Here is a 27,478-nt window from a genome sequence, read left to right as displayed (position 1 = left end):
AGGCAGCCTGCTGCTGTAATGAGAGAGTGAGCTGTCAGAGACACGCGTGTAATGGCTCCCCTGCCAGCTTCCCGGTTCAGGGCCCTATGGGATTCAGCACAGACACTCAGTTTCTCTCTCTCTCGCTCCCTGGCTCTCTCTCTTAGGCCTGATCAGAGACCATGTCAGGCCTCTCATATCCTCCCAGCTGCTGTCTTCTTAGCTCTCTCTCTCTCTCTCTCTCTCTCACTCACTCACTCACTCACACACACACACACACACACACACACACACACACACACACACACACACACACACACACACATACACACACACACACACACACTCTCTATCTCTCTGTCACCTTCTCACTCGGCACACAAACTGAGAATGGACATTCAGGAAGTACATCTCCCAGGCTCTCCTTTCTTCCTCCCCTTCAGTCAGCCTGTGTGTACTGTACAGCTCCTTTCAGGGGAGTCTATTCCCAGTGAAGAGGGCAGGCAGCAGCTTCACATTGGGCCAGCCAGTATAGTCACGCAGTGATGTCACGGTGTCTATATTTATATCTCTCTCTGACAACCACTCTGCTGTACTGCACTGCTCTGCTGCTGTAGCACGTCCATGGTCAGCTGACTACTACTGTACACCACCTCCTGCTAGTCCAAGGTCATTTTCACTAGGCCTCAATCCCAGTCATTCATTAAGACCAGATGGGGAGTTGAGATGTAGCTAAGGTATAGTCTACTGTACGAGTTACAACAACTAGTATGAAGACTAGCTTGTACTGTATGAGGGCCCAGTTCAGGGATATCTATTGCTCTCTGTTGATATTGAGGATGCAACATGCATTTCAGGATCATTTCTCATACTGTTCTAGCAGAGGAATGGAGTCTGAATCAGACCCTCCTCAGCCTCATCTGTAAATGCCCCCCTATGCAGCTCAGCTGTTATGACAGTCATGCTAATAACATCCTCTACCCAACTTTAAAGGCTTATAATCATATTGTCCCGAATGATTGACAGTTGACCTTCATGCTAGTTTATATTAAGCCAGTGAGACAGTGCAGGTCACCTCGATCGCCTCAGTGACACCGTATTAATACTAATCTGATAGAATTACCAGGAACCAATTAATGTGCAGGCCTGGACTGGGCAGTGGTTAAAGATATAGTGTTAGCTCTCAGCTGGGCCTGAGCTGGGCCTGAGCTGTAGCACACACACAGGGGTGCTACTGCCTTAACAGTAGGCAGTGTTCCCTGTAGCCGCGCAGCGTAGTGTGAGAGGCCACAAGGTGAAGCGGTGCTGCTGTGGAAATGTTTAGGTGAGGTTCCAGTGCCCCTTGTTGGCCTAACGACCACTCATTAGTCAGAGAGAAAATGAGGGAGAAGAGAAGGGGAAGAGGAGAGTGGTTAGTAAACCAGGAGTTCCGTTTAGCTGTGTGTATTAACACTACAGGCATGGTGGAGGAGGGTTGTCGAGGGCTCTTTGGGTTGTGCTGGAGAGCATCTGAGTGTATCAGTCTATTTGAGGTGCAGACACTCTCACTCAATAACATCAAGCATGCTTACCTGCTGCCTAATGCTCATGCTAATTTGCTTATTTTAATATCCACCGATTTCTCTTTCAGCCCCTGTGAATGGTAGCAGTGAATTATAGACGGCGACACAGTGACTCTGTCCCAATGATTCCCACAACGTATTCTGGGAAATCCAGGTCTAGGGGGCTAGAGGCTGTGGGTTGTTGTGGGGGGACTCCCCTGGATGTAAGGCAGACTGACCATGTAACAATATACCCTGCTAAGACCCACTGACCCCAACAACCAAGGGTTCGCCTGAGGAAGAGTGCAAGTCCTGAAATAACAGTGTTGAGCCAGGGACTGATCCTGATACCTGAGAAGGCCTTGTGTACGGTCATCAGTCACTGGGAGGATATAGTCACATTGTCACCTCTTTAATGTTAGCACAGAGACATGCAGCTGTACGTTTACTACAAAGGCCTTGAGGCTGTAAACCTCTGGCTGGTGACTGGGCTACACATGGTGACGGGCCCCACGGTGCAAGTCACCTGAAATATGCTTTAGGTGTCAGTGTGTCAACCCTATTCACAATGGAACAATAGTGCACTGGATGGAGTTAAGCATGTGATAGCTGGGCTATTTAGGGAGTATGCCTGCCTACCCATGTGTCCTATATAATGGTTATTTCATTCATGAATACATAGTTTATTAGGCTATATTAAATCTGGTAGAGGAGGAGGAAACTTCTCTTCATCAAAAGTGAGGTCATCTGATAGTTGTATTTGAAGTGACCAAGTGTCTCTCTGGTCACTTTGGCCACATCCCAGGTGAACACAGGTCATCTGCGAACTAAGTTATTTACCAATGATAGAATCTTCTAGACTTTTCATCTACAGTTTGGTAGAGTATATGTGTACCACTGAAACCAGGCTGTAGTGTCTCTGTCCCCCTCCCCATGCACTGTGCCATGCCTGGCCTCTCTGTGCTGCAGTAGGCGAGTAATGACCTAGGGGGACAGGCTGCTCTGCTCTGGAGGTACAGTGGTAAGAAAAAGTATGTGAACCCTTTGGAAATACCTGGAATTCTGCAGAAATTGGTTATCAAATTTGATCAAATCAAAGTTCATTTGTCATGTGCGCTGAATACAACAGTGAAATCCTTACTTACAGGCTCTAACCAATAGTGCAAAAAAGGTATTAGGTGAACAATAGGTAGTTAAAGAAATAAAACAACAGTAAAAAGACAGGCTATATACAGTAGCGAGGCTATAAAAGTAGCGAGGCTACATACAGACACCGGTTAGTCAGGCTGATTTGAGGTAGTATGTACATGTAGATATGGTTAAAGTGACATATATATGATGAACAGAGATTAGCAGTAGCATGTGATCTTCATCTAAGTCACAACAAAACAGTGTGCTTAAACTAATAACACACAAATTATTGTTTTTTTCTTGTCGATATTGAGAGATCTCAGAAGACCTAAGATGAAGAATTGTTGACTTGCATAAAGCTGGAAAGGGTTACTAAAGTATCTCTAAAAGCCTTGATGTTCATCAGTCCATGGTACGACAAATTGTCTATAAATTGAGAAAGTTCAGCACTGTTGCTACTCTCCCTAGGAGTGGCCGTCCTGCAAAGATGACTACAAGAGCACAGCGCAGAATGCTCAATGAGGTTAAGAAGAGTCCTAGGGTGTCAGCTAAAGACTTACAGAAATCTCTTGAACATGCTAACATCTCTGTTGACGAGTCTACGATATGTAAACACTAAACAAGAATGGTGTTCATGGGAGGACACCATGGAAGAAGCCACACTGCTGTCCAAAAAAACATTGCTGCACATCTGAAGTTTGCTAAAGTGCACCTGGATGTTCCACAGCGCTACTGGAAAAATATTCTGTGGACAAATGAAACCACAGTTGAGTTGTTTGAAAGGAACACACAACACTATGTGTGGAGAAAAAAAGGCACAGCACATCGACATCAAAACCTCATCACAACTGTAAAGTATGGGGGAGGGAGCGTCATGGTTTGGGGCTGCCTCAGGGTCTGGACAGCTTACTATCATCGGTGGAAAGATGAATTCCCAAATTTATCAAGACATTTTGCAGGATAATGTTAGGCTATCTGTCCGCCATTTGAAGCTCAACAGAAGTTGGGTGATGCAACAAGACAGCGACCCAAAAGACAGAAGTAAATCGACAACAGAATGGCTTCAACAGAAGAAAATACGTCTTTCTGGAGTGGCCCAGTCAGTTCTGACCTTAACCCGATTGAGATGCTGTGGCATGACCTCGAGAGCAGTTCACACCAGACATCCCAAGAATATTACTGAACTGAAACAGTTTGGTAAAGAGGAATGGTCCAAAATTCCTCCTGACAGGTCTGATCCGCAACTACAGAAAACTTTTGGTGAGGTTATTGCTGCCAAAGAAGGGTCAACCAGTTATTAAATCCAAGGGTTCACATACTTTTCCCACCCTGCACTGTAAATGTTTACACACTGTGTTCAATAAAGACATGAAAACGTATAATTGTTTGTGTGTTATTAGTTTAAGCAGAATGTGTTTGTCTATTGTTGTGAATTAGATGAAGATCAGATCAAATGTTATGACCAATTTATGCAGAAATCCAGGTATTTCCAAATAGTTCACATACTTTTTCTTGCCACTGTACAGAGGAAAGTGGCTCTACTTTTACAGCAAAATGACCTTCTCTCTCAAGGTCAAGTGGTGTTGGAGGGTAGAATGACTGACTAAAAGCTCCCCAAACCCTACCTGCCAACCACTGGCACTACCCCATTATTCTGCACCCACCATGGTGACCACACTGGCTTGTTGTGCCAGGCTGTATGTGCCGTCCCCCTGTGTAAGAAGGCTTTTCTGTGTGACTGTCAGTCTTTCTCATGGGTTATTGTTACATATTTCATGGGGCCCTTTTGTTTGATATTGTTTGCCAGGGAAACCAGTCTCATGAAATCTGGACCGTACCACCTCACTTTTTTTTGTACCTTTATTTAACTACGCAAGTCAGTTAAGAACAAATTCTTATTTTACAATGACGGCCCAACCCTCCCCTAACCCGGACGACGCTGGGCCAATTGTGCGCCGCCCTATGGGACTCCCAATCACGGCCCGTTGTGATACTTCCCGGGATCGAACCAGGGTCTGTAGTGACGCCTCTAGCACTTAGATGAAGTGCCTTAGACCGCTGCGCCACTCAGGTGGGTTTCCAGTGTGACTCCCAAATGATGAAATGGAAGGACTAGTAAGTGGTAAGGGGTGCACCCTGCTGCATAATAAAGAGGCCCCTTATGCATATTAATATGAGCACTCTGCATAATGCCTACACCATGTGACATGCTCAGTAGCACACAGTCATCCTGTCGGTTAGGCTTTATGTTGCCCACGTTTCACTACTATTATTTATGTCCACATTTTTCCATACAGGGATCCCCTACCTCTTACCCATCAGCCCAAACCTTACCCATCTTAACTCCTCCGCCCCCGGCTGCCAGCCTCGTTCCCACACACTCCCCCCTCACACACACTCATGACTTCTTCAAACATACGGCGGAGGTGTGTGTGATGCCAAACGAGAACCTCGTTACCTCCCCTCCCTCTTGGCTGGCTGGTGGAAAGCTTTTGGAAGAACTACAGCGACATCTGCATGTGCTGCGGCTGCAGAGCGCCAGGCTGATACCCGCTATGCTGCGCCGGGCTTCTCCTGCCAGACTGCTCCCCGCCGTACTGCCCCTCCGCCCACACTACCCCTCCGGCTCTCATTACTCAAATTACTAAACAACGCTAATTGTGCGGCGTGTGAAGCTCGCTTCATTTGAATATTCCTGCATATGGCCTGAGGGGATTTGCCTCGCAAGGGGACGGACCTAGCCAGGAAGTCTTGAAGTTTGTGCATCCACAATTAGCTGAGCCAGGCGGGCGCTGCTCTCTGCACGGGGCTTATTTTACCTGGAGTTACGCCGATAATTTTTTCTTTTGAATTAAACGACACAGCGAAGATCAGATCCTCCTTTATTTGGGGTTTAAAGGCCTCAACATTCTTAGTAACTTTAACCAAATTTATGATGGGAAAAAAATCCTTATTTATATATATATATATATATATATATATATATATATATATATATACCTTTTTTTACATTTTTTGGGGGATTATCATATTGAAAATTGACAAAGTGTGAGAAATAAAAGATAATAAAAATAAACATCTTTAGCAAAGTCCCACGATTGATTTTATGTTGAACTGAAACAGACGGTGGGGGGAGACCGAAACGGTCCACAATCTGTACGCCTTAATTAATAGTGTGTGTGTGTGTGTCTTGGGAGCCAACAATGCACCCCTTGTGTCCCATCACAAAAGGACAGTGCGCCAGACAGAGTGGGAGGGGGGGGGGATTTCTGGAATCAGAAACAATAGATTAATCGCCTGTAATGATTTAATACAGGCAATCAGAGTCCAGGCAAGCATATTAATTTGCGCATAAATTACACAACATTTATTTTTCAGATCGGGGGGGTTAGCATGTGTGGGCGGTTGGTTTTGTCTTTTCCCAGGGACATCATGGTGAAGGTTTGCGACAGAATGCCCCCAGCGATTCCCACGCCTATCCCTGTACCGCAAGTCACCAGGTTTCAGCTCCCCTGGTCCCACACCCCGACCTGCTGGCACTGCCCGCCCGCTGCCAGTCGCATCTTGCCGCCTTGCCAAGTAGAGAATCTTAAACCATTACAGCAGGTCAAACATAATTAAGAGCAAAATGCCCGCTTCCTCATCAACATGATTTTGTTGTATTAATGATATCCAGAGATCATAGAAAACATATTTGCGATTTGTTCTCCGCTAAGTCTTCTGTGAAAAAATAGGGGGAAAAAAAATCCATTCTGTGACAAGGTGCTGTAATTAAAGGGATTACATTTTTTTCCAAATCGTCCTGCAATAATTGACTATAACCATAGATATCCACATCATTTACATACACACACACATACTGTATGTATGACGAGTCCTTGCTGCGCAGATTGGAAGACACTCAATTAATCCTTGTTGGAAAGGTTGAGCGCGCCCACTTTTTTTTAATTAACGTTGAATTAAAACGAATTGGCAGGTTGCCGGAAAGCAGGCGCACGGCTTTGAAGATTGCCATCGCATAATGAGTCGCTCTTTCCTTTTTTACACTTTGGGCTCCTCCATTTCCACTCCCTCGCTCTCCGCTGCCAGTTGCCAATGTGCCTTAGCGATTTAATGATATGCAAATGAAATATGCATAAAACCATTCTGCTGAAGGATGATTAAGCACAGAGGACATTAGCCTGTGCCCGCCACAGTGTCTGTTGTCTCTTCTCCATTCCGCTTCGCCCGGCGCCAACGACAGACACCACTGGAACAAAGCTCAAGACTAATTATAGGAGAACACTAATAATATCCAATTGAGAGAGATTAAATTCCAGGCAGGGTATATTCTCACTCCTGTTTTGTAAGATCCACATCCAGAGAAGTGAAGGCAAAGTCCCCAGAGCTGAGGACTGGAGCTGTAGAGAGCAGAGAGGAAAGGAGAGGCAGAGACCAGGTTTTCCAGGATAGCACTTGAAGAGACTAGCATTGCCAAGCATTGCAGGAGCTTTTCTCTGCTTGTTTGTTAGTAGTGTTGCATTATTTGAATGCTGTCTTATTATAGAAGGAAGGAAAATATCCCCCCTTTCTCAATTTCTCTCTCAATTTCCCCCCTTTCTCCCTCCAGTTTTCTGCTGCGAGCTCAAATTTTTTTGGTAATCCATTTGTGTAATGAAGACGTGGCGCAATTAACATCCCCCATGGAATTAAATAAAAGGCCGATCATCCAAACCTCATTAGCTCCGAAAGATTATAATATCCACACGCGTTCCGCCGTGAAGGTTACGGGAAAAAACACAACAGAATTACGAATTAAACCGTTAATTGTGTATATTTGGATCGCGGTTTAAGCGACCGCAGCTTAGATGCCCAAAAAGATGCCACCATCCATACCAGCCTTTCCTTACTGGTGGCAGCCTGGCTCTGACATCTTGGTGGTGTATGCCAAGACCGTGTAGGAAGCACAAAGATCTTATAATCCCTCCCTTTGGATGGCTTCTTCAATTATTCATATTCCACAACCGTGCCCTGTTGTCCAACAAGAGGGGGAAAAAAGTTTTGGATATCCATTTGTGATGGCCGATGGCTGATGTTGATTTCTTCCTCGCTAAATGTTATAATTATTCCGGTGCAATTAGTGAATTTAACGAAACCCTCCAATCTGTCTGTTTGCAGCGGCGCCTATCCTTGGCTCTGTGCCCGATGCCAGTAGACCTCGCGGGAACCACGGCAACGTTCCTCCGGACCCCGTAAGTACCAAGACCCGCGACACGAACCGGTTGGTACCCCATCTGCATCTGTTCCTCATAGTTTACCCCTTCCACTTTACGCCAATAAAAACATTGGAAGGGTGGAGTTTGGTAGTTCCTTTGGTTGGTTGGCAAGGAGGGGGCAAACTAAAAAGCGTGGGTGAGGGGGTGCCGAAAGTGTTCCCAAGGCCCCCCTACCCTAGCCTGGAAGAGTTGCGGGCAGGCCAGCTGGGGTAGGGTATCTCCTCCACACCCCACCAGTGTGTGTGTCTGCAGCCGGGGCTGCTGCTTCTGTCCCCCTGCCTCCTGTGCCCCTGCCCCCTCCACTGAGTTCCAGCATGTCTGTTGTCTGTGTGGCATCCCCCTCGCCTCAATCTGGTTCCCATACTGGTGGATGCTGTATAGAGCCTACAGCCTGAGCCATTCATCTCCCTGGTGATTGCTGTGAATGTAGATAAATCACACACACACACACACACACACGCGCCTGCCTCTCTGGCATAGCTTTGCTTGCTGCTGAAGTAGATTTTCATTCTTTCTGTTTTTGCCATTTATTAAAATGATTTTTAAAGAAGTTGTTCCTGTCATGCATAAATCCCACACACCTGGAAGAAACCATGATGCGCAATACGTTTTTCTTTGGCGAAAAACAAAAAGTACAATTTAAACGAACGCAGAGAGAAAAGTAAATGAATTCCTGTCTGTCCGCTGATTATAATTTGTGTTGGAGGTTCATTAGTATGCATATTCATGTTTGCAGTTTTTTTTCTTTTTGTGTGTGTGTGTCTTTGTAAACAGCTGCTGTTGAGACCTTGGCACAGTCCCTCAGGTCCTTTCTTCCTCCCTCCTCTCTTGTGGCAGGCAGGCAGGCGATTGGCAGGTTGGCAGCATCTGCGGCAGGGAGGCAGGCAGCAGTGCCCATGGTAGACATTCCTCACTGCAGTGCCTGCCAGCTGGCTTGATGAGAGCTGGAGGAAAATGGTGTGGTGGGGGGGGTTGGCACATAAACCCGCACCCGCTTCACACACTCCCCTCCCCACAGAACAGCTTGCCGCTTTTGTTTTGTCTTGTTTTCCCCTCTTTGTTTTGTTTGTAATCTTTCCCGTTCCTTTCATTCCGTCCGTCGCGCTAATTAACAGAGCAAACTTTTGTTGTTCTAATTAGTCATTTGAAGCACTTGATGGTCTTTGTTTGCACTTGGCTTTCTTTATCTTTGCCAAGCGACCCACGACGGGTGCCCAATCGTGTTGATTTGCTCTTGATCGTTGTGTACCATCTCTCGCCCCCTTCCATTTTTCCGCGACAGATGCCACCGCGTTCCCGCTGGTACACCTCTCGAAGATCGTGGGTACCGAATCACCACCGCTCCCCGGGCATCCTCAGAAGCGGTGACTTTCCGGCAAATCCGTAACGCCACCTTCCAGATAGACATGGTGCCTTTTCATCGCCGGTGTTTTCCTAGGGTGCGCCGTGACTGCCGAGGAGCAGGTTGGCATGGCGTACGCTGCCTGGCTGGCTGGTCGGTTGCCTGGCACAGGGGGTTGTGCTTGAGAAGGGAGAGCAAGAGAGAGAGAGAGGGAGGCGCTTATTTTTGTCCCACCCCCCTGTCATCTCTAGGACAACACCACAAGCTGCAAGTTTCTCTATGTTGGTTGTTCTCAAATTTCCACTTCCCCCACCAGTCCCTTGTGGCAGAGCCCATTTCCTTAATCTCCCCTGGTCCCTGGCTCCTTCGCCAGCCCCCTGGCATCCTGCGCTGTGGTCCACCTATCGTCTTTTGTTTTTTGTTTTCAAGCCGATACGTCCTCCCTCCACTCCTTGCCACCATGCTATGCCAAGCGCTCCATCCCAACCCCCAAGGTGTCCCCTGAAATGTATCCAGGTGCGCCGCTCTTCTCTTTCCATCGTCAGAAGGCTCCTTTCTTCTGTAATCTGGGGCAGCAGATGTTCTCCTCTTCTCCTCTGCGGTGGCGTTGACTTGACGTTGAGCCTTGGCTCCAGAACCCCATCCTCACTCTAACTTCTACTATTTGTAAAACACCCACCCTCCCCAATAAAGTCCCAACCCTGGCGTGGCACTAGCTACCAAATCAGGTGGGGGTCTTTTCGTCTCCCTGTCTACATCTAGCTGCCTACCCCCGAGAGCGAACGCGAGTCCGCCCTGGCGCTACCACTGAATGGATGGCACTGTGCCAGCTTCTCTCTGCCATCATCTGCATTCGCTGCTTGTTTCTCTCGCTCGCCCAACCCCTCTCTTCTGTCTCTCCCTCTCTTACCCTCCCCTCCTTCTCCGCCCGAATCCCCCTTTTGTTCTATAGGCTTGACATTAATTAACATGTGGGTTAATTGACTCTAAAAGCTGATTAATTGCTCTTAGCATCTCCCATAGACTGGCTAGCTTTGTGTCGCGCCCCGCGCCCCCTTCTGCCTGGCACCGTCTGTGCCTCTACCTTGCCCTAGCTAGCCTCCAAGTTGGCTGGTGCTAGTAGAGGAGCAGAGAGATAGCCAGCCCTGCAGCCAGCAGCTCTGGTATAGTGTAGTGTTATAGACGTGAGTGAGCAGTGCCCCTACCCTACTGTACACTGGGAAGGATCTCAGGCTGCTTATTGGACTATAGCTGATCGCAGTTGACGTTTTGCTGTCTGATCCCACCGCAGGATGTTGCAATGGCATTTTGTTATAAATAATCAAAGTCCTCCTGCAATCACCTCCCACCCCTTTTTCTATCTACCCTTCTCCTCCCTTTTTCACCCTCCCTCTCTCCACCCACTCCGTCCCTCTCTCTCTTTCTGTCTCTAAACTAACACACTTTCACACCAGCAGATACCAACTCTCCTGTCCTGTCTTGCCTTTCCACTCTTTTCTATGACCATCTGTTTTGCTTTTTCCCATTTTTTTAAACGAACTTCGAGGATTAAATGGAGAACGAATCAAAGTTGTAAATAAATTGCCATGTTTTTGGTCGTTTTTCTAATAGCGCTCCTTATGTACCGTGCGGTAATTATCTTTTCTCTCTTGTCGTTAGCGGTTTCGGGGAACCTCGCTGAGAATTAGCCTGAATTAGCTACATCTGTCATATTTGATTAGGTAATTATCTTGGCCACACCGCTTTCTGTCTTTTATTTTTTTCTGGTCGTTCTGAACGGAGCTGATGAGGTTAAAAATGAGAGACAGAGCGGGTTTTAATTATTAAATAATATGCCCCCCTCCCTCTGAAAGGGGTCTGCCAAGTGCCGTTAATTAGCCAGGCTGCTGCTCGCATTAATAGTCGAGGTAGAACAGACTCATTAAGACACAGCAACACTCTCTCTCTCTCTCTCTCTCTCTCTCTCTCTCACGCACACACACACACAGCCAGGTTACCAGGTGCCTCAGGATAGACAGTAGGCTTGCTCCTTTAGTCTATCATTCCCCTCTCTCCCTGCCTGTGTTTAGATTTGATATGGGTCTGGTCGTAAGCTGTTTAATTGCTGACGTTCTTAGTGTTGACTCTTTTCCCTGCAATCTCCCTGTTCTGTCTTTTGGTGGGGCGGCGAGATCCCTCGCAGCGGCTCCGTCTGGCGCTGGTGTTTTGGGGAGGCTGCGATAGGATGGTGAGACGGGGCGCTGGCACACCACTCCACAGGGCTGAATCACGCTATTCTCTCCTCTTTCACACCCTTTAGTTTTTCCCCCATTATTAAATAAAAAGGAGCATGAGGCAACTGAGGCAACAAGAGGCATCCATTATGCAAATTAAATGCTATTTGCATAATGTCTTACGCCAGGAATATGCAAATGGAGCGTATAATTTATGAGCTCCTGCATCTGTCTCAGTGTTCCCATAACTTACAAAGAGGATATTTTTGTTCTACACCCTCTCTTCTCCCCTCCTCTCCAGGCTGGCACAGACACATACAGTCTCACACACACCATACCCATACAAAACAAGCACACACTCTATTCTCACAAAAGGGTTGGTGGCTGTGTGTACCATGGCTGGCAGACTGATGGGGGATAAGGAGGCAGGCTAAGGAAGGGGAGGGGAGAGTTGGTGTGATGGAAGACATGGTGAGAGGGGCACATAAACCCCCTTTACAAAGGAACAGTAGCAGAAGCACATTTTCTATAATAAATTAAAGGACACTAATGTGGGCCGGGTGATGGGAAGCCCCTGTGCTTTTTGACTTTTGTTTTGTCTTTGCGAGAGAATATGGTCCTGCCTCTTCTGGCTTTCTTTGATGCCAGCTTTTGGACTTGAGATTTCTGCCTGTCACTGGAGCTGGTAGCTAATCCTCATCTGGAGGGTTTCTTCAGGAGTCAGTCTGAAGAAGACAGAACAGCGCCGGCCGGGATGGAGAGGAGAGAAGAGGGAGAGGCTGCATCTGAAGGCATGTGTGTCGGCTCCCCTCCACACAGCTTCCAGTACCCAGGGCTGCAACATGTCAACCCAGCCCAGCCAAGTCCTCCTCACCTCTGCACTGCTACAACCCGGACCAGAACTAGGAGAAAACCCGGAAGCATCCATGTTGTCTGATCTGAACCACGACTGTTTTATTTGAGCCTTTTCCTCCTCAGCCTTCTGTCCCTGTTTTTTTCCTCACCCTGGGTTATTGTAATCACCAGCCTGTTTTGCATACTTGATCTGTGGCTAATGTCTGAAGTGACAATACCACATTGTTGAAGAGACCGAAAGCCACAGACGACATGCGTTGGAGAAAAACACGCCCACTTCTGCACTACGGTGTTGGGTATAGAGAGACAAACTTTGGAAGGTTTCGCTCTGTTTGAAAAATACATTTCTCCTCAGGGCCTCCAGACCTCTTTTTTTTTTTTGTCCTCGTCTTCTTGCTGGCGACCTGGTGGCTTTTCCTCTCTTTGTATGTGTCCCACACACGGATGGATGGCAGCTGGGGATGCTGTGTGTATGTGTGCCAGGACAGAACCCCCCCGTCACACACAGGACCAGTGTGCCCGCCTCCCACTGAGCCCAGGGGCATCTGCTGCCTACTCCTCTCTGCTTTCCTGGTAGCAGCTAAGCATTGTAGAGTTCAGAGATGATGCGGGCACCGCTGTGTGTGTGTGTGTGTGATGGCTTTCTGGTATACAGCTCAAACACTCACACAGGGTGTGTCACCTTGACTCCAGGCATTGCAGGATTCTCTATTGCAGTGATCAGATCTCAGTACTGGATGGACAGAAGATTCTTCCATGGGAATATTGGCTTTGCTTCTGTATCCGTGCTGTGTGTGCCCATGGCTCGGGCTTGGACTGTCACTCGCTAGGCTATACTGTACTTACAGCCTTCGGATCCTGCTACAGCCACTGTTAATTAGAGCGCCGTGATCATTATCCGTATCCATTTAATTCATCGCTGCTCTCAATTATCGTTTCTGATTCACATTTGTTTGTTTTGTGTATATTGGCGCAGTGTGATTGGAAAGATTTTCTGTGTGTACGTATGTGTTATTTTTGCAATCGCAATTATATCAGGAATTAGCGTTTAACTGCTGGCTTAATTATGCCGCTCAGACCTTTCATTATTCACATGCATGATAATGAGATTCTCAATGAAATGTTGAATATTCACACCAACGCACGTGCTATGAATATCAGCTGCAGGTCATCAAGAGCAATGTATAACAAATGGCATTTGCAGTGTTTTTTTTTTTTTCCCTTACATTCCCCAAGTGTTCATGTAGTTAAATCGCAAAGTGCAATTGAGACTATAATTGACAATACAAACGCAGAGTAGTAGTCATTGGCTAAATTAGCAATGTCAAATATGACTAGGTCTGTGTTTTTTAAATCCATTTCGCCCTCATTTTCTCTAACGAGACCAGCAATTGTTAGTTCACAGTTTAGTTGCCCTATTTTATTTTATAAAAAAAAAATCTAATGTACTGTAGCCTATGTGACTGGCTCATTATTTTATGTGGCACATTACTTTCACCTGGCCCCTGTCAGTGAAATTATTGCTCTTATGTGTTGAACTGACGTGTGGAGCTATTCTGGCATAAGTGAGAAAGGAGATTTAAAGCCCTGAAAATACCTCCACACTTCTTGTGCTCTCATCAAACAGGAATAGAATTTCATTTCATTCTCTGAAAAAGCCAAAGAAAAGCAATTTAAAATCTGATTTAACTTTGGTTTGAAGTTCTGTTGGAGGTCTGTACAGGACAGCTGAGTGGCCTGCCATTGCCACTTGTATATATCCACAGTCTGAAAAAAGAATATCAGGGCATTTGGGAAAGCAAATAAAACTGCATTTAAAGGGAAATGGGAGAGAGACAGAAACGAAAAGACATGACATTGGGCTTCCAAAAGGATACTTTGTTTCGGAAATAGGCCCACCTTTGCTTTAGATTCAAACTGTGTGTTTGGAAGTCTTGATCACCAAGTTTCTCAACTATTTCATAAGCCACACTTGATGATACGAATAACAATGCACGAACGGACCAAAGAGAGACAAAGTAATGTATGATTGCAGTTTGCTTAGGTTTTGTGCTTGCTAGTATATTTAAAATGTATGTAGTTCTGTCCTTAAGCTATTGTTGTCTATTAAGGTTCTGTATTATGTCATGTTTTGTGCTTTTGTGTGGACTCCAGGGAGAGTAGCTGCTGCTTTTGCAACAGAACTTGTCCCGATTGAGGCTGATTCCCTGACCTGTCAATGTTCTTAATTTGCTGTTTTATAATTTTGTTATACTATAGTGCCTATAGTTTTTCATGTCGTCTGTCTAATTGTGTAATGACTTGGTGCTGCCTATCTTGGCCAGGACGCTTTTGAAAAATAGATTTCAAATCTCAATGAGCCCTTCCTGGTTAAATAAAGTTAAATAAAATACAAATAATAGGTATACAAATAAAATCCTAAACCCTGGTAACTGCATAATACAAACAGCAGATGTTTACTTTGGCTAGTTGAATAGACACTTCCTGTTGAAACCCCAAAATAGTTTTGAGCTGTAATTCTATTCTGAAAAACGTAGGAGAAAATATCACAGTATCCTAACCAGCAGTATTGTGATGCAGCATATCAATGTATACAGCATTCAGACTCCCACAATTCCAATAAGGAGTAGGCCTAATTAACTGTGAATGGTTCAGTGGTGTTCATCATGTTTTCAAGTTTGAATGTTTTAAATGCTGTTATTGCACTACTTACGTGCACAATGTTGTATCAAAGAGGTGTGTTAGAAAAAATAAATGACCAAAGCATTATTTACCACGATGGCTTCTGTTTTCCTTGTGATAAGGATGTGTGTTTGAGCCCTTTGCCAGTACACAGACACATACAGTGCCTCTTCTGGTGACTCATTTAAGCAGGAAGACATTATATGGTTATGTGTCAGTCTCAATACCTCTTTCATAGTATTGACTATGCAAGAGGTTGTAGTTAGTGTTTAGTTAGTGGGGCTCAGTGTCTGCACTACTGCAGTAACGGCAGTTTAAATGAACATGCTAATGAATATATGAGTATAGCTCCTCGTAAGATGAGTAGAGCCATTGAGCACTTCAGATGGGCTGTTAGAGTGTTATGCCATCAGTTAATTTGTTGAGTTAATTAGATTTCTCTTCAGTATAGAAGCCATGTTATTTGATACCCTCAGTCAATCAGCATGTTATCTCTGGCCTCTAGTTCTGTGAATGGAACAATAATGACTGTCTTGGCCACAAGTGGGTGTTCAGGCTGGTGATGCTCTTTGTTAAGGTGTCTGATGAATGTTTGAACTCTGTGTTGGAGACATACATGAGTTTCAAGAGCTTAATACTGTAAAGAGTTGAAGTCTGAAGTTTACATACACTTAGGTTGGAGGCATTAAAACTCGTTTTTCAACCACTCCACACATTTCTTGATAACAAACTATAGTTTTGGCAAGTCGGTTAGGACATCTACTTTGTGCATGACACAAGTCATTTTTCCAACAATTGTTTACAGAAAGATGATTTAATTTATAATTAATTCAATGTATCACAATTCCAGTGGGTCAGAAGTTTACATATACTAAGTTGATTGTGCCTTTTGAACAGCTTGGAAAATTCCAGAAAATTATGTCATGGCTTTAGAAGCTTCTGATAGGCTAATTGACATAATCTGAGTCAATTGGAGGTGTACCTGTGGATATATTTCAAGGCCTACCTTCAAACTCAGTGCCTCTTTGCTTGACATCATGGGAAAATCTAAAGAAATCAGCCAAAATCTCAGAAAACACATTGGAGACCACAAGTCTGGTTCATCCTTGGTAGCAATTTCCAAACGCCTGAAGGTACCACGTTCTTCTGTACAAACAATAGTACGCATGTATAAACACCATGGGACCACGCAGCGATCATAACACTCAGGAAGGAGACATATTCTGTCTCCTAGAGATTAACGTGTTTTGGTGCGAAAAGTGCAAATCAATCCCAGAACAGCAGCAAAGGACCTTGTGAAGATGCTGGAGGAAACAGGTACAAAGTATCTATATCCACAGTAAAACGAGTCCAGTATCAACATAACCTGAATGGTCACTCAGCAAGGAAGAAGCCACTGCTCCAAAACCGCCGTAACAAAGCCAGACTACGGTTTGCAACTGCACATGGGGACAAAGATCGTACTTTTTGGAGAAATGTCCTCTGGTCTGATGAAACAAAAATAGAACTGTTTGGCCATAATGACCATCGTTATGTTTGGAGGTAAAAGGGGGAGGCTTGCAAGCTGAAGAACACCATCCAAACAATGAAGAATGGGGGTGGCACTGGGGTGGCAGCATCATGTTGTGGGGGTGCTTTGCTGCAGGAGGGACTGGTGCACTTCACAAAATTGATGGCATCATGTGGAACGAAAATTATGTGGATATATTGAAGCAACATTTCAAGACATCAGTCAGGTAGTTAAAGCTTGTTTGCAAATGGGTCTTCCAAATGGACAATGACCCCAGGCATACTTCCAAAGTTGTGTGCAAATGGCTTAAGGACAACAAAGTCAAGGTATTGGAGTGGCCATCACAAAGCCCTGACCTCAATCCTATAGAAAATGTGTGGGCAGAACGGAAAAGGTGTGTGCGAGCAAGGAGGTTTACAAACCTGACTCAGTTACACCAGCTCTGTCAGGAGGAATGGGCCAAAATGGTGGTGGTGATCCTAACTGACCTAAGACAGGGAATTTTTACTGGGATTAAATGTCAGGAATTGTGAAAAACTGAGTTTGAATGTACACTGCTCAAAAAAATAAAGGGAACACTTAAACAACACAATGTAACTCCAAGTCAATCACACTTCTGTGAAATCAAACTGTCCACGTAGGAAGCAACACTGATTGACAATACATTTCACATGCTGTTGTGCATATGGAATAGACAACAGGTGGAAATTATAGGCAATTAGCAAGACACCCCCAATAAGGATTGGTTCTGCAGGTGGGGACCACAGACCACTTCTCAGTTCCTATGCTTCCTGGCTGATGTTTTGGTCACTTTTGAATGCTGGCGGTGCTTTCACTCTAGTGGTAGCATGAGACGGAGTCTACAACCCACACAAGTGGCTCAGGTAGTGCAGCTCATCCAGGATGGGGATGGGACATCAATGCGGGCTGTGGCAAGAAGGTTTGCTGTGTCTGTCAGCGTAGTGTCCAGAGCATGGAGGCGCTACCAGGAGACAGGCCAGTACATCAGGAGACGTGGAGGAGGCCATAGGAGGGCAACAACCCAGCAGCAGGACCGCTACCTCTGTCTTTGTGCAAGGAGGAGCAGGAGGAGCACTGCCAGAGCCCTGCAAAATGACCTCCAGCAGGCCACAAATGTGCATGTGTCTGCTCAAACGGTCAGAAACAGACTCCATGAGGGCCCGACGTCCACAGGTGGGGGTTGTGCTTACAGCCCAACACCGTGCAGGACGTTTGGCATTTGCCAGAGAACACCAAGATTGGCAAATTCGCCACTCGCGCCCTGTGCTCTTCACAGATGAAAGCAGGTTCACACTGAGCACATGTGACAGACGTGACAGTCTGGAGACGCCGTGGAGAACGTTCTGCTGCCTGCAACATCCTCCAGCATGACCGGTTTGGCGGTGGGTCAGTCATGGTGTGGGGTGGCATTTCTTTGGGCGGGCCGCACAGCCCTCCATGTGCTCGCCAGAGGTAGCCTGACTGCCATTAGGTACCGAGATGAGATCCTCAGACCCCTTGTGAGACCATATGCTGGTGCGGTTGGCCCTGGGTTCCTCCTGGGTTCCTTCTAATGCAAGACAATGCGAGACCTCATGTGGCTGGAGTTTGTCAGCAGTTCCTGCAAGAGGAAGGCATTGATGCTATGGACTGGCCCACACGTTCCCCAGACCTGAATCCAATTGAGCACATCTGGGACATCATGTCTCGCTCCATCTACCACCACAGACTGTCCAGGAGTTGGCTAGTCAGGAGTTGCCTCATCAGGAGCATGCCCAGGCGTTGTAGGGAGGTCATACAGGCACGTGGAGGCCACACACAAATTTGTGTGATACATTTGATTTCCATTGATCATTTTTGTGTGATTTTGTTGTCAGTACATTTAACTATCTAAAGAAAAAAGTATTTAATAAGAATATTTCATTCATTCAGATCTAGGATGTGTTATTTTAGTGTTCCCTTTATTTTTTTGAGCAGTGTATTTGGCTAAGGTGTATGTAAACTTCTGACTTCAACTGTAAGTCGATGACATAGACTGATCAGGTGAATCCAGGTGAAAGCTATGATTCCTTATTGATGTCACTTGTTAAATCCACTTCAATCAGTGTAGATGAAGGGGAGGAGACCTGTTAAATTATTCTTTTTAAGCCTTGAGACAATTGTGACATGGATTGTGTGCCATTCAGAGGGAGAATGGGCAAGTCAAAATATGTAAGTGCCTTTGAATGGAGTATGGTAGTAGGAGCCAGGTGCACCGGGTTGTGTCAAGAACTGCAACGCTGCTGGGTTTTTCCACACTCAAAAGTATCCCATGTGTATCAAGAATGGTCCACCACCCAAAGGACATCCACCCTACTTGATACAACTGAGAGAAGCATTGGAGTCAACATGGGCCAGCATCCCTGTGAAATGCTTTTGACAACTTGTAGAGGAATATCCCGACAAATTGAGGCTTTTCTGAGGGCAAAAGGGGGGGTGCAACTAAATATCAGGAAGTTGTTCCTAATGTTTGGTATAGCCAGTGTATATTTCATTGTGTAAGAGCTGTCTCTCACAAGACATAAACAGAATGTTTTCTTCTCCCTGTCACATTCTCAATCTCCTTTCTGCTCTTCTTATGACTGTCTTGTTTCTGAACTTCTCCTTCAATGTTTTCTTTAAGATTTCCTTAAGAATAAGCCATAATACATTTCCCCTGTGATTATGAATAAGTGGTGGACTTAATGAGCCTTTTGTAGGGTGGAATTAGCCTTCCGTTTTAGCAATCATCATTTTGTATTTATCTTGGAAAACAAAACAAAAAATTGGTTCAATTTTTTACTTCTGTACTCACATACCTGGTACAATGTAATTACATTCCCTTATAGTTTTTCCATAATAGATTTATAATGTCAAGTGTTGCATGGTGAGTGTTCAACAATAAACCTGTCTCAAGAAATGGGGAAAAGAGACAGACACTGGAGCTGGGTGATTGAAGGGAAAATGGAGACGCTGTTGGAAGAGACACTCCAGTGTGGATCTTTTTTAATGGAGGCGTATGAATGGGAAGTGCGGCTAGATTGCTGCCCTATTGAAAATCCCCTTCACATTCATTGCGCTCTTTGACCCTGAGGTACATATCAGAGGCCGAGCATTTATTTCAACACAACATGTTCTCTCATAAAAGTGGCAATCTTGCTGTAACGGCATGAAGGTTTTAGCTCACTGAGTAACAGCACCTGAAATCACACAGACACAAATGGGCCCATCCATGAATGATGGAGCAGTCCATGTAAAAGCACACGGCACAAAGACAGCCAGGCTGCACTCTCTCTCTAATGATATAATTTCCCTTCATTCCTGGTAAACAACCACCACTCTCATCTGCTGTGTAGGACTCTTTGATGGGGAATACAATAGTCTTTGCTGTTGTATAATGGTGGGATCATCCAGATCCTTTCCATGTCCATGAGTACATTGTGTTTCAGTGGTCCTAGCCTGGTTTATAGAGTTAATATAAATGCCTGGCTTGGAATCAGCCAGACTATCATTAACCTGAGCAGCACTGTGTGTGGAGGCCTGTGTAACAGCAGCCTTGTGTTACAGTATTCCGCCATGGGCTTCACAGGGACGCTTTAGTCTGGCCTTGCCCAGCCCTGATAAAGCCCACACTTATCACACATGATTGATTTGTTTACCTATTTGAGGCCGGCCCACTCATCATGTGTCTTATCCCTGACTGATGTGTTCTCATTCTATCTCCTTCCCCTCCTCTCCCTCTCTTTCCCCTCTCTCTCTTCTGCACACACAGCTTTCTGAGTTGACTTTATATTTATATACATGTGTATATATAAACCCTCACTGTAAAACGACAATACCCGGTCATCATTCTTCCAGCCACCCGGATGCTTGATGTAGGAGGTTGATGTGCTGATAGGATCCGAGGCCTTGGCGAGTTCCATTTCTCATTTGAAGCAGCCAGTTAGACACTCTTAGCCATTGTACTTGATAAGGGCACGGATCGGCTAGGCCGGGTAAAGGACTCCTGCAGGTCTCCGGTTAACATGGTGAACAAAAGCCCAGAGTGAATATCCCACCCGACCTCATTCAGCTCTGTAGTAAGGCCTGCTGCTGTGAAAGGAGGAGGTTAGAGAGTGATGGCTGTAAAATGCATCTCTGGTTTCACTCTACAGTCCTCTTGACACTTCCTCTTAGCCAGGTAGCTAGCAAAGTTCCATCTGGTTTTTCAAGGTTTAAAGACACTTGAAACTTCAGGGTTACATGCAAGAGAGAACTGTATTTCAATTGAGCTTTCTATTGGCCTTCATCACCCAATGTTATCATGATTGATATTTTTTATAATCTCAAGGTCAGTTTTCCTCTAAAACTATCCAATATCTTTTTCAACGTCTATCTGAATCTCATCAGTTGTCAGGGCCTGAATTTAGGTAGAACACTGATTTGAACAAATGTTTCTATTTCTAAACCATTTTTAGAGTAGGTTCCCTCTACAAAGTTACGTTTTCAACTAAATTCACGCAAGTGGGCAGGGGAGGAGCATGGGACGGAAGCAATCTTTCCCCAATGAAAGCAGTGCAGGCGAGCCTGATTTCAAGCAAATACGACACACATAGATGGACTGGATTACATCTCCCATCCAAATGTTGTGAATGATATACTGTAACGGTCGTCGTATGAAGGAGAAGAGGAGGACCAAGGTGCAGCGTGGCATGTGTCCATATTTATTCAAATGAACACGGAAATAACAAAAATACCAAAGAGAAACGACCGAAAACAGTTATGGATGGTGCAGACACACAACAGAAAACAATCACCCACGAAACACAATAGAAAACAGGCTCCCTAAATATGGTTCTCAATCAGGGACAATGATTGACAGCTGCCTCTGATTGAGAACCATACCAGGCCAAACACAGAAATAGCAAATCATAGAAAAACTAACATAGACAACCCACCCAACTCACGCCCTGACCATACTAAAACAAAGACACAACAAAAGAATTAAGGTCAGAACGTGACCTATACACTGAGTGTACAAAACATTAGGAACACCGGCTCATTCCATGACAGATTGACTAGATGAAAGCTAGTGGTGCAATGGATCACATAATTCTCGGCTCGGATCATAAGTCACGGATCAGATCATTTTCGGAGTCAAATATAACGTTGCTTTCCATTTATTACTTAAAGAACACTTAAAGCAAGGAACTTTTCAATAAATAAAAAAATCTTAAAATAAAATATTCAATACTCAATTGATCAATTAAAGTGCAATATGAGGCATGATACCTTCTTCCTTTGAACAATAGTGAATGAAAGAAATGTCCGTTTCCACATCATCAAAAAAGTAAAAAAATAAAGAAAAGCAGACCTGAGCTTATAACTTCACATTACTTTTCTAAAAGATGAGGATGTCTACATTGTCTGGGGAGAGGGGAGACCTCTTTTACAGTCACTATGTCCCCTGCCGTGGAGAACACCCTCTCGCTAGGAAATCAAGTGCCAAGCACAGCCAGGGAGCTGTACATGGCAAGATGTTTTTCCATTGTTTTTCCACCATGCCAGTGGATCACCATCCACTGGAATGCCGCTTGCTGCCTTGTAGGATGCCACCTCCTCTTTGATGGTGTTGGCAAACGTCTTGCCTGTGTCCTTACTCGCAAAGGTCTCCCCGAAAAACTCCTTCATGGCCAAATTATTTTGAGGAGGAGATTCCTCTGAGTCTGCTCCTGTCGGCTCTGTGGCTTGACCCCACAAAAAGAAATGACTTGATCTATTAAACTAACTAATTATATATTTTCATATTTCATAGAACTATAATTGTGGCAATAACATTTAATAAAATCCATTATTATTCAAAATAAATGGATGATTCTAATAGCACTGGCATAGACTAAGATTAGACTATATTTATTATTTAAGTAATTCACTCTTATTTTTTATTTTACCTCTTCAGTGGCCACAGTCTCAGTGGTAAAATCACTGTATGTCCTCCGGCGTAGGGCAGAGTCTAGGTGAGACAGGGACTTGAACAGATAGGGACTTGAACAGACAGGGACTTGACCCTTGGATCCAGTGCAGTACATCTATGAAGGTAGTCCTGTACATCAGGGGGGTACCTGGGATTCAGGTCCTCTCTAATTGCAGCCTTGACATCTCTAGGGATGGTGCTGTCTTCCTCACTTGGGGCCTTGGATTGTCGAATCCTTGTTTTCAGAGGTAGGATCATGGACACAGACGGTGCAGTTTCAGAGCTCAATAGGGTTGTAACCGTTTTGAGGGGTTTGAGCACCTGGAGGACCTCCTCTGCCACTTTCACGCCATCATCAGACAAGGTGACGATGTCTTTATTTTTTTTCAGGGTCTTGTCTGTCAGTGCAGAGTATACAGCTGTCTGCTGCTCAAGATGGAACTCCACATGATATGTTGGAGTGCTATCTTGTTGTGACATTGTGTATGAGCTTGTGGGTTGGTAGCTGTAACATTTCTTGCTTGGTCTTAAGCAGATGAGCGGCTGTTGTGCTTCGGTGGAAAAAGGAAACCACCTTCCTGATCCTCCCAAGGAGGCGGTCCATCTGGTTCACTGAGATTCTAAATTGATCACACGTGCAAAGAAAGCTATCTGTGGCCCCAGTCCAGCCTCTATCACTGCATTTACTTGTTTCTTGGCATTATCTGTGGTGATTGGGTTATTGCTATTGGGCCTCTCTAGCGTCCACTCTGCTACTGCTCCTAGCAGTACCTGCACCAGATGTGTGCCTGTGCAACTCTCATAGAGGGGGCGTGTCTGTAGCACCGGACTTCACATCTCCCATCTCTGGTGTAGTGAGCAGTCACAGTCACGTAGCTTTCCATTACCTGTCTGTGGCGAGGGCAACTGAGGATGCCTTGGATAATTCGTTGACAATTTTTATATTTTCACCAGGGTGATGATGCTTTAAATGTGTGGCCATGCTGAATGTATTTCCATGATCATACGGCTTTCTTGTGGCATAATACCTACACACAGTAACGGTGTTGTCCACTACCCTTCTTCCGTCATCATATTTGACAGGGAAGCCAAAATGCTCCAATACATGAGACTTAAATGAAGCGGGAGGCTTTTCCAGTTCTTCAGCTCCTCACTGCTCTTTTCTTCTTCTTTGCTTTTTGCTACGCGACCATCCAGGATTGATTCAACTGCTTTTAAAAAAATCATCCCATCAACCTTCAGGCTTCAGAGTAAAACACAGCATCTGTCTTGTTTTTATCTTTTCACTGCAACTCTGCATCCAGATTTAGGGAATTATGACTTTATAAAGTAACGGTATTTCACACTATGATGGTTAAACTTTGCAATTGATCTGCGGTTCACATGTGTGCCGAACCGTGGGGGGGTGATCCGTAAGGATCACGGATCAACTACGGTCCGTTACACCACTAGTGAAAGCTATGATCCCTTATTGATGTCACCTATTAAATCCACTTCAGTCAGTGTAGTTGAAGGGGAAAAGTCGGGTTAAAGAAGGATTTTTAAGCCTTGAGACAATTGAGACATGGATTGTGTATGTGTGCCATTAAGAGGTTAATAGGAAAGACAACATATTAATATCCCTTTGAGCATGGTGTAGTTATTAATTACACTTTGGAATTGTGTATCAATACACACAGTCACTACAAAGATACAGGCGTCCTTCCTAACTCAGTTGTCGGAGAGGAAGGAAACTGCTCAGGGATTTCATCATGAGTCCTGATTTTTAAACAGTTACAAAGTTTAATGGTTGTGATATGAGAAAACTGATGATGGATCAACAACATTGTAGTTACTCCACAATACTAACCTAAATGCCGGAGTGAAAAGAAGGAAGCCTGTACAGAATAAAAAAATATTCCAAAACATGCATCCTGTTTGCAACAAGACACTTAAGTAATACTGCAAAAAATGTGGCCAAGAAATTAACTTTTTGTCCTGAGTACAAAGCATTATGTTTGGGGCACTGAGTAACCACTCTCATATTTTCAAGCATGGTTGTGGCTGCATCATTTTATGGGTATGCTTGTAATCATTAAGGACTAGGGAGTTTTTAGGATAAAAATAAATGAAATAGAGCTAAGCACAGGCAAAATCCTAGATGAAAACCTTGTTCAGACACGGGGAGACGAATTCACCTTTCAGCAGGGCAATAACCTAAAACACAAGGCCAAATCTACACAGAAATTGCTTACCAAGATGACATTGAATGTTCCTGAGTGGCCTAGTTACAGTTTTTACTTAAATCAACTTGAAAAGGACAATCAACTTGACAGAGCTTGAAGAATGTAAAAAAGAATAATGGGCAAATATTGTATAATCCTGGGGCCTCATTTATCAATAATGCATAAAAACTATTCAAAATTTTTACTTACGAGCGTCGTACACACACTGCGAGGAGATAATCATTGATAAATACCAGTTGTTCTCAGCCTCCATGCTTGTGCACGACCGTGGCTATTTGCATCTCGAAACAACCCTATTTAACAGTATGTGGTCAAAATCAACCCTTTAAAGCCTGTGGAGAATATACAAAGTACCATGAAATACAACCAAAAAAAAGCGATGAAAAAAACAACAATTTCTGAGACTGACATAGAGGTGCTAGTGTCAGAGGTTGACACTGAGCGAGAGGTTGGCTCACTCAAGTGTGGCTTGACATGTGAAACATAGCTACAAAGGCAGGACCATTAGGACAATTCAAGTTTCTTTAGCAATGCCAAGCAATGCTTCAAATGAGTAGGCAACACTCACCAATAAGCCATCCATGCGATGGTGTATGGAAATTGTATGGTACAGTTTGTTTTGCTGATGATTGCATCCAAAACATTGGCTCATCGAGGGATCAGAGATGCCGATTGGCTCCCGCTGAGAAAACAGAGGGTGGATAGCACTTTGATGTGCACCGGAATGGCATCAAATCAAATCAAATTTATTTATATAGCCCTTCGTACATCAGCTGATATCTGATATGGCATGTGTTTGCATTTCTAAAGCCGGTATTAAATCTTTCCAAAAATCCTAGTTGATTGGTTTTGGGAAAAAATATCTAATGATCCAATCCGTACTTTCTGCAAAAAAGTCCCACCTGTCTCTAAAAACGCATTCTCTGTGAAATGCTGCGTGTGCCAAATCTTCCAAAAGATCAAGGTCAGCCATCTCTCATTCCATTTCCCATTATCTCAGTCTTTTATAGTATTTCAACAATTGTTTCACTTTCACATTTGCCTTTAATTGAACAAATTACTGTCCTTTATATGGAATATTATTTTAACAAAAGCACTGATGTGGTCATATTATGTGATAGGCCTATGCTCCCCTACCAAGCAAAAAGGCAGTAACTGATGTGGTCATATTATGTGATAGGCCTATGCTCCCCTACCAAGCAAAAAGGCAGTAACTGATGTGGTCATATTATGTGATAGGCCTATGCTCCCCTACCAAGCAAAAAGGCAGTAACTGATGTGGTCATATTATGTGATAGGCCTATGCTCCCCTACCAAGCAAAAAGGCAGTAACTGATGTGGTCATATTATGTGATAGGCCTATGCTCCCCTACCAAGCAAAAAGGCAGTAACTGATGTGGTCATATTATGTGATAGGCCTATGCTCCCCTACCAAGCAAAAAGGCAGTAACTGATGTGGTCATATTATGTGATAGGCCTATGCTCCCCTACCAAGCAAAAAGGCAGTAACTGATGTGGTCATATTATGTGATAGGCCTATGCTCCCCTACCAAGCAAAAAGGCAGTAACTGATGTGGTCATATTATGTGATAGGCCTATGCTCCCCTACCAAGCAAAAAGGCAGTAACTGATGTGGTCATATTATGTGATAGGCCTATGCTCCCCTACCAAGCAAAAAGGCAGTAACTGATGTGGTCATATTATGTGATAGGCCTATGCTCCCCTACCAAGCAAAAAGGCAGTAACTGATGTGGTCATATTATGTGATAGGCCTATGCTCCCCTACCAAGCAAAAAGGCAGTAACTGATGTGGTCATATTATGTGATAGGCCTATGCTCCCCTACCAAGCAAAAAGGCAGTAACTGATGTGGTCATATTATGTGATAGGCCTATGCTCCCCTACCAAGCAAAAAGGCAGCAACTGATGTGGTCATATTATGTGATAGGCCTATGCTCCCCTACCAAGCAAAAAGGCAGTAACTGATGTGGTCATATTATGTGATAGGCCTATGCTCCCCTACCAAGCAAAAAGGCAGTAACTGATGTGGTCATATTATGTGATAGGCCTATGCTCCCCTACCAAGCAAAAAGGCAGTAACTGATGTGGTCATATTATGTGATAGGCCTATGCTCCCCTACCAAGCAAAAAGGCAGTAACTGATGTGGTCATATTATGTGATAGGCCTATGCTCCTCTACCAAGCAAAAAGGCAGTAACTGATGTGGTCATATTATGTGATAGGCCTATGCTCCCCTACCAAGCAAAAAGGCAGTAACTGCTCATTTGGTTGAATATTAGTTCATGTAATTTTTGCTACATTAAATACATTCTTAATCATGTGGATAAGTATCCTGCCTCTATTGTATTGTGTTTTGGAGACAATGGAGGTCATGTTAGTAGTAACTGCATAAAAATACTGTGAAACCAAGGTAAATAAAAGCAATTTTTCTCAGTTCCACGCTATGAGCAGTTTCTGCCTTTTCGCTTGGTAGGACAGTATAGCCTGTCAAGATGTGTTGCATGCATTCACAATTGAAATACAATGAAATAGAAAAATTAGCATTCGAAAGGGTTTCAAACTTTCCTGTAAATTTCAGGAAATTTTCTGGAAATTTTTAATGGGAAGTTAAGCCCTGGAATTTTGCTTAAATTCATCATAAAAGTTAGCTTATAACAGTGAACCTCTTTTGTGGGATACATATAAGGCAATTCTAGGTCTTGTGGCATATTTTGGTTAAACTATCCTCAATTCAATGGAATTGCAATCCTCTAC

General features: G+C 44.4%; 1 protein-coding gene across 5 annotated transcripts in view; it reads left to right on the top strand.

Moving 5' to 3' along the window:
* Positions 1–27,478, top strand: part of pmfbp1 (polyamine modulated factor 1 binding protein 1) — a 267,939-nt gene that overhangs the window by 33,027 nt on the left and 207,434 nt on the right. For all 5 annotated transcript variants that reach the window (XM_031830907.1, XM_031830908.1, XM_031830909.1 and 2 more), the window contains exon 4: positions 7,809–7,882. In XM_031830907.1, the coding sequence (XP_031686767.1) occupies positions 7,809–7,882 (74 nt within the window). The remainder of the gene's footprint in view (positions 1–7,808; positions 7,883–27,478) is intronic.

The sequence above is a fragment of the Oncorhynchus kisutch genome, linkage group LG8, assembly GCF_002021735.2.
Source record: "Oncorhynchus kisutch isolate 150728-3 linkage group LG8, Okis_V2, whole genome shotgun sequence".
NCBI lineage: Eukaryota > Metazoa > Chordata > Actinopteri > Salmoniformes > Salmonidae > Oncorhynchus > Oncorhynchus kisutch.
This window is presented reverse-complemented; position numbering and strand designations above follow the sequence as displayed.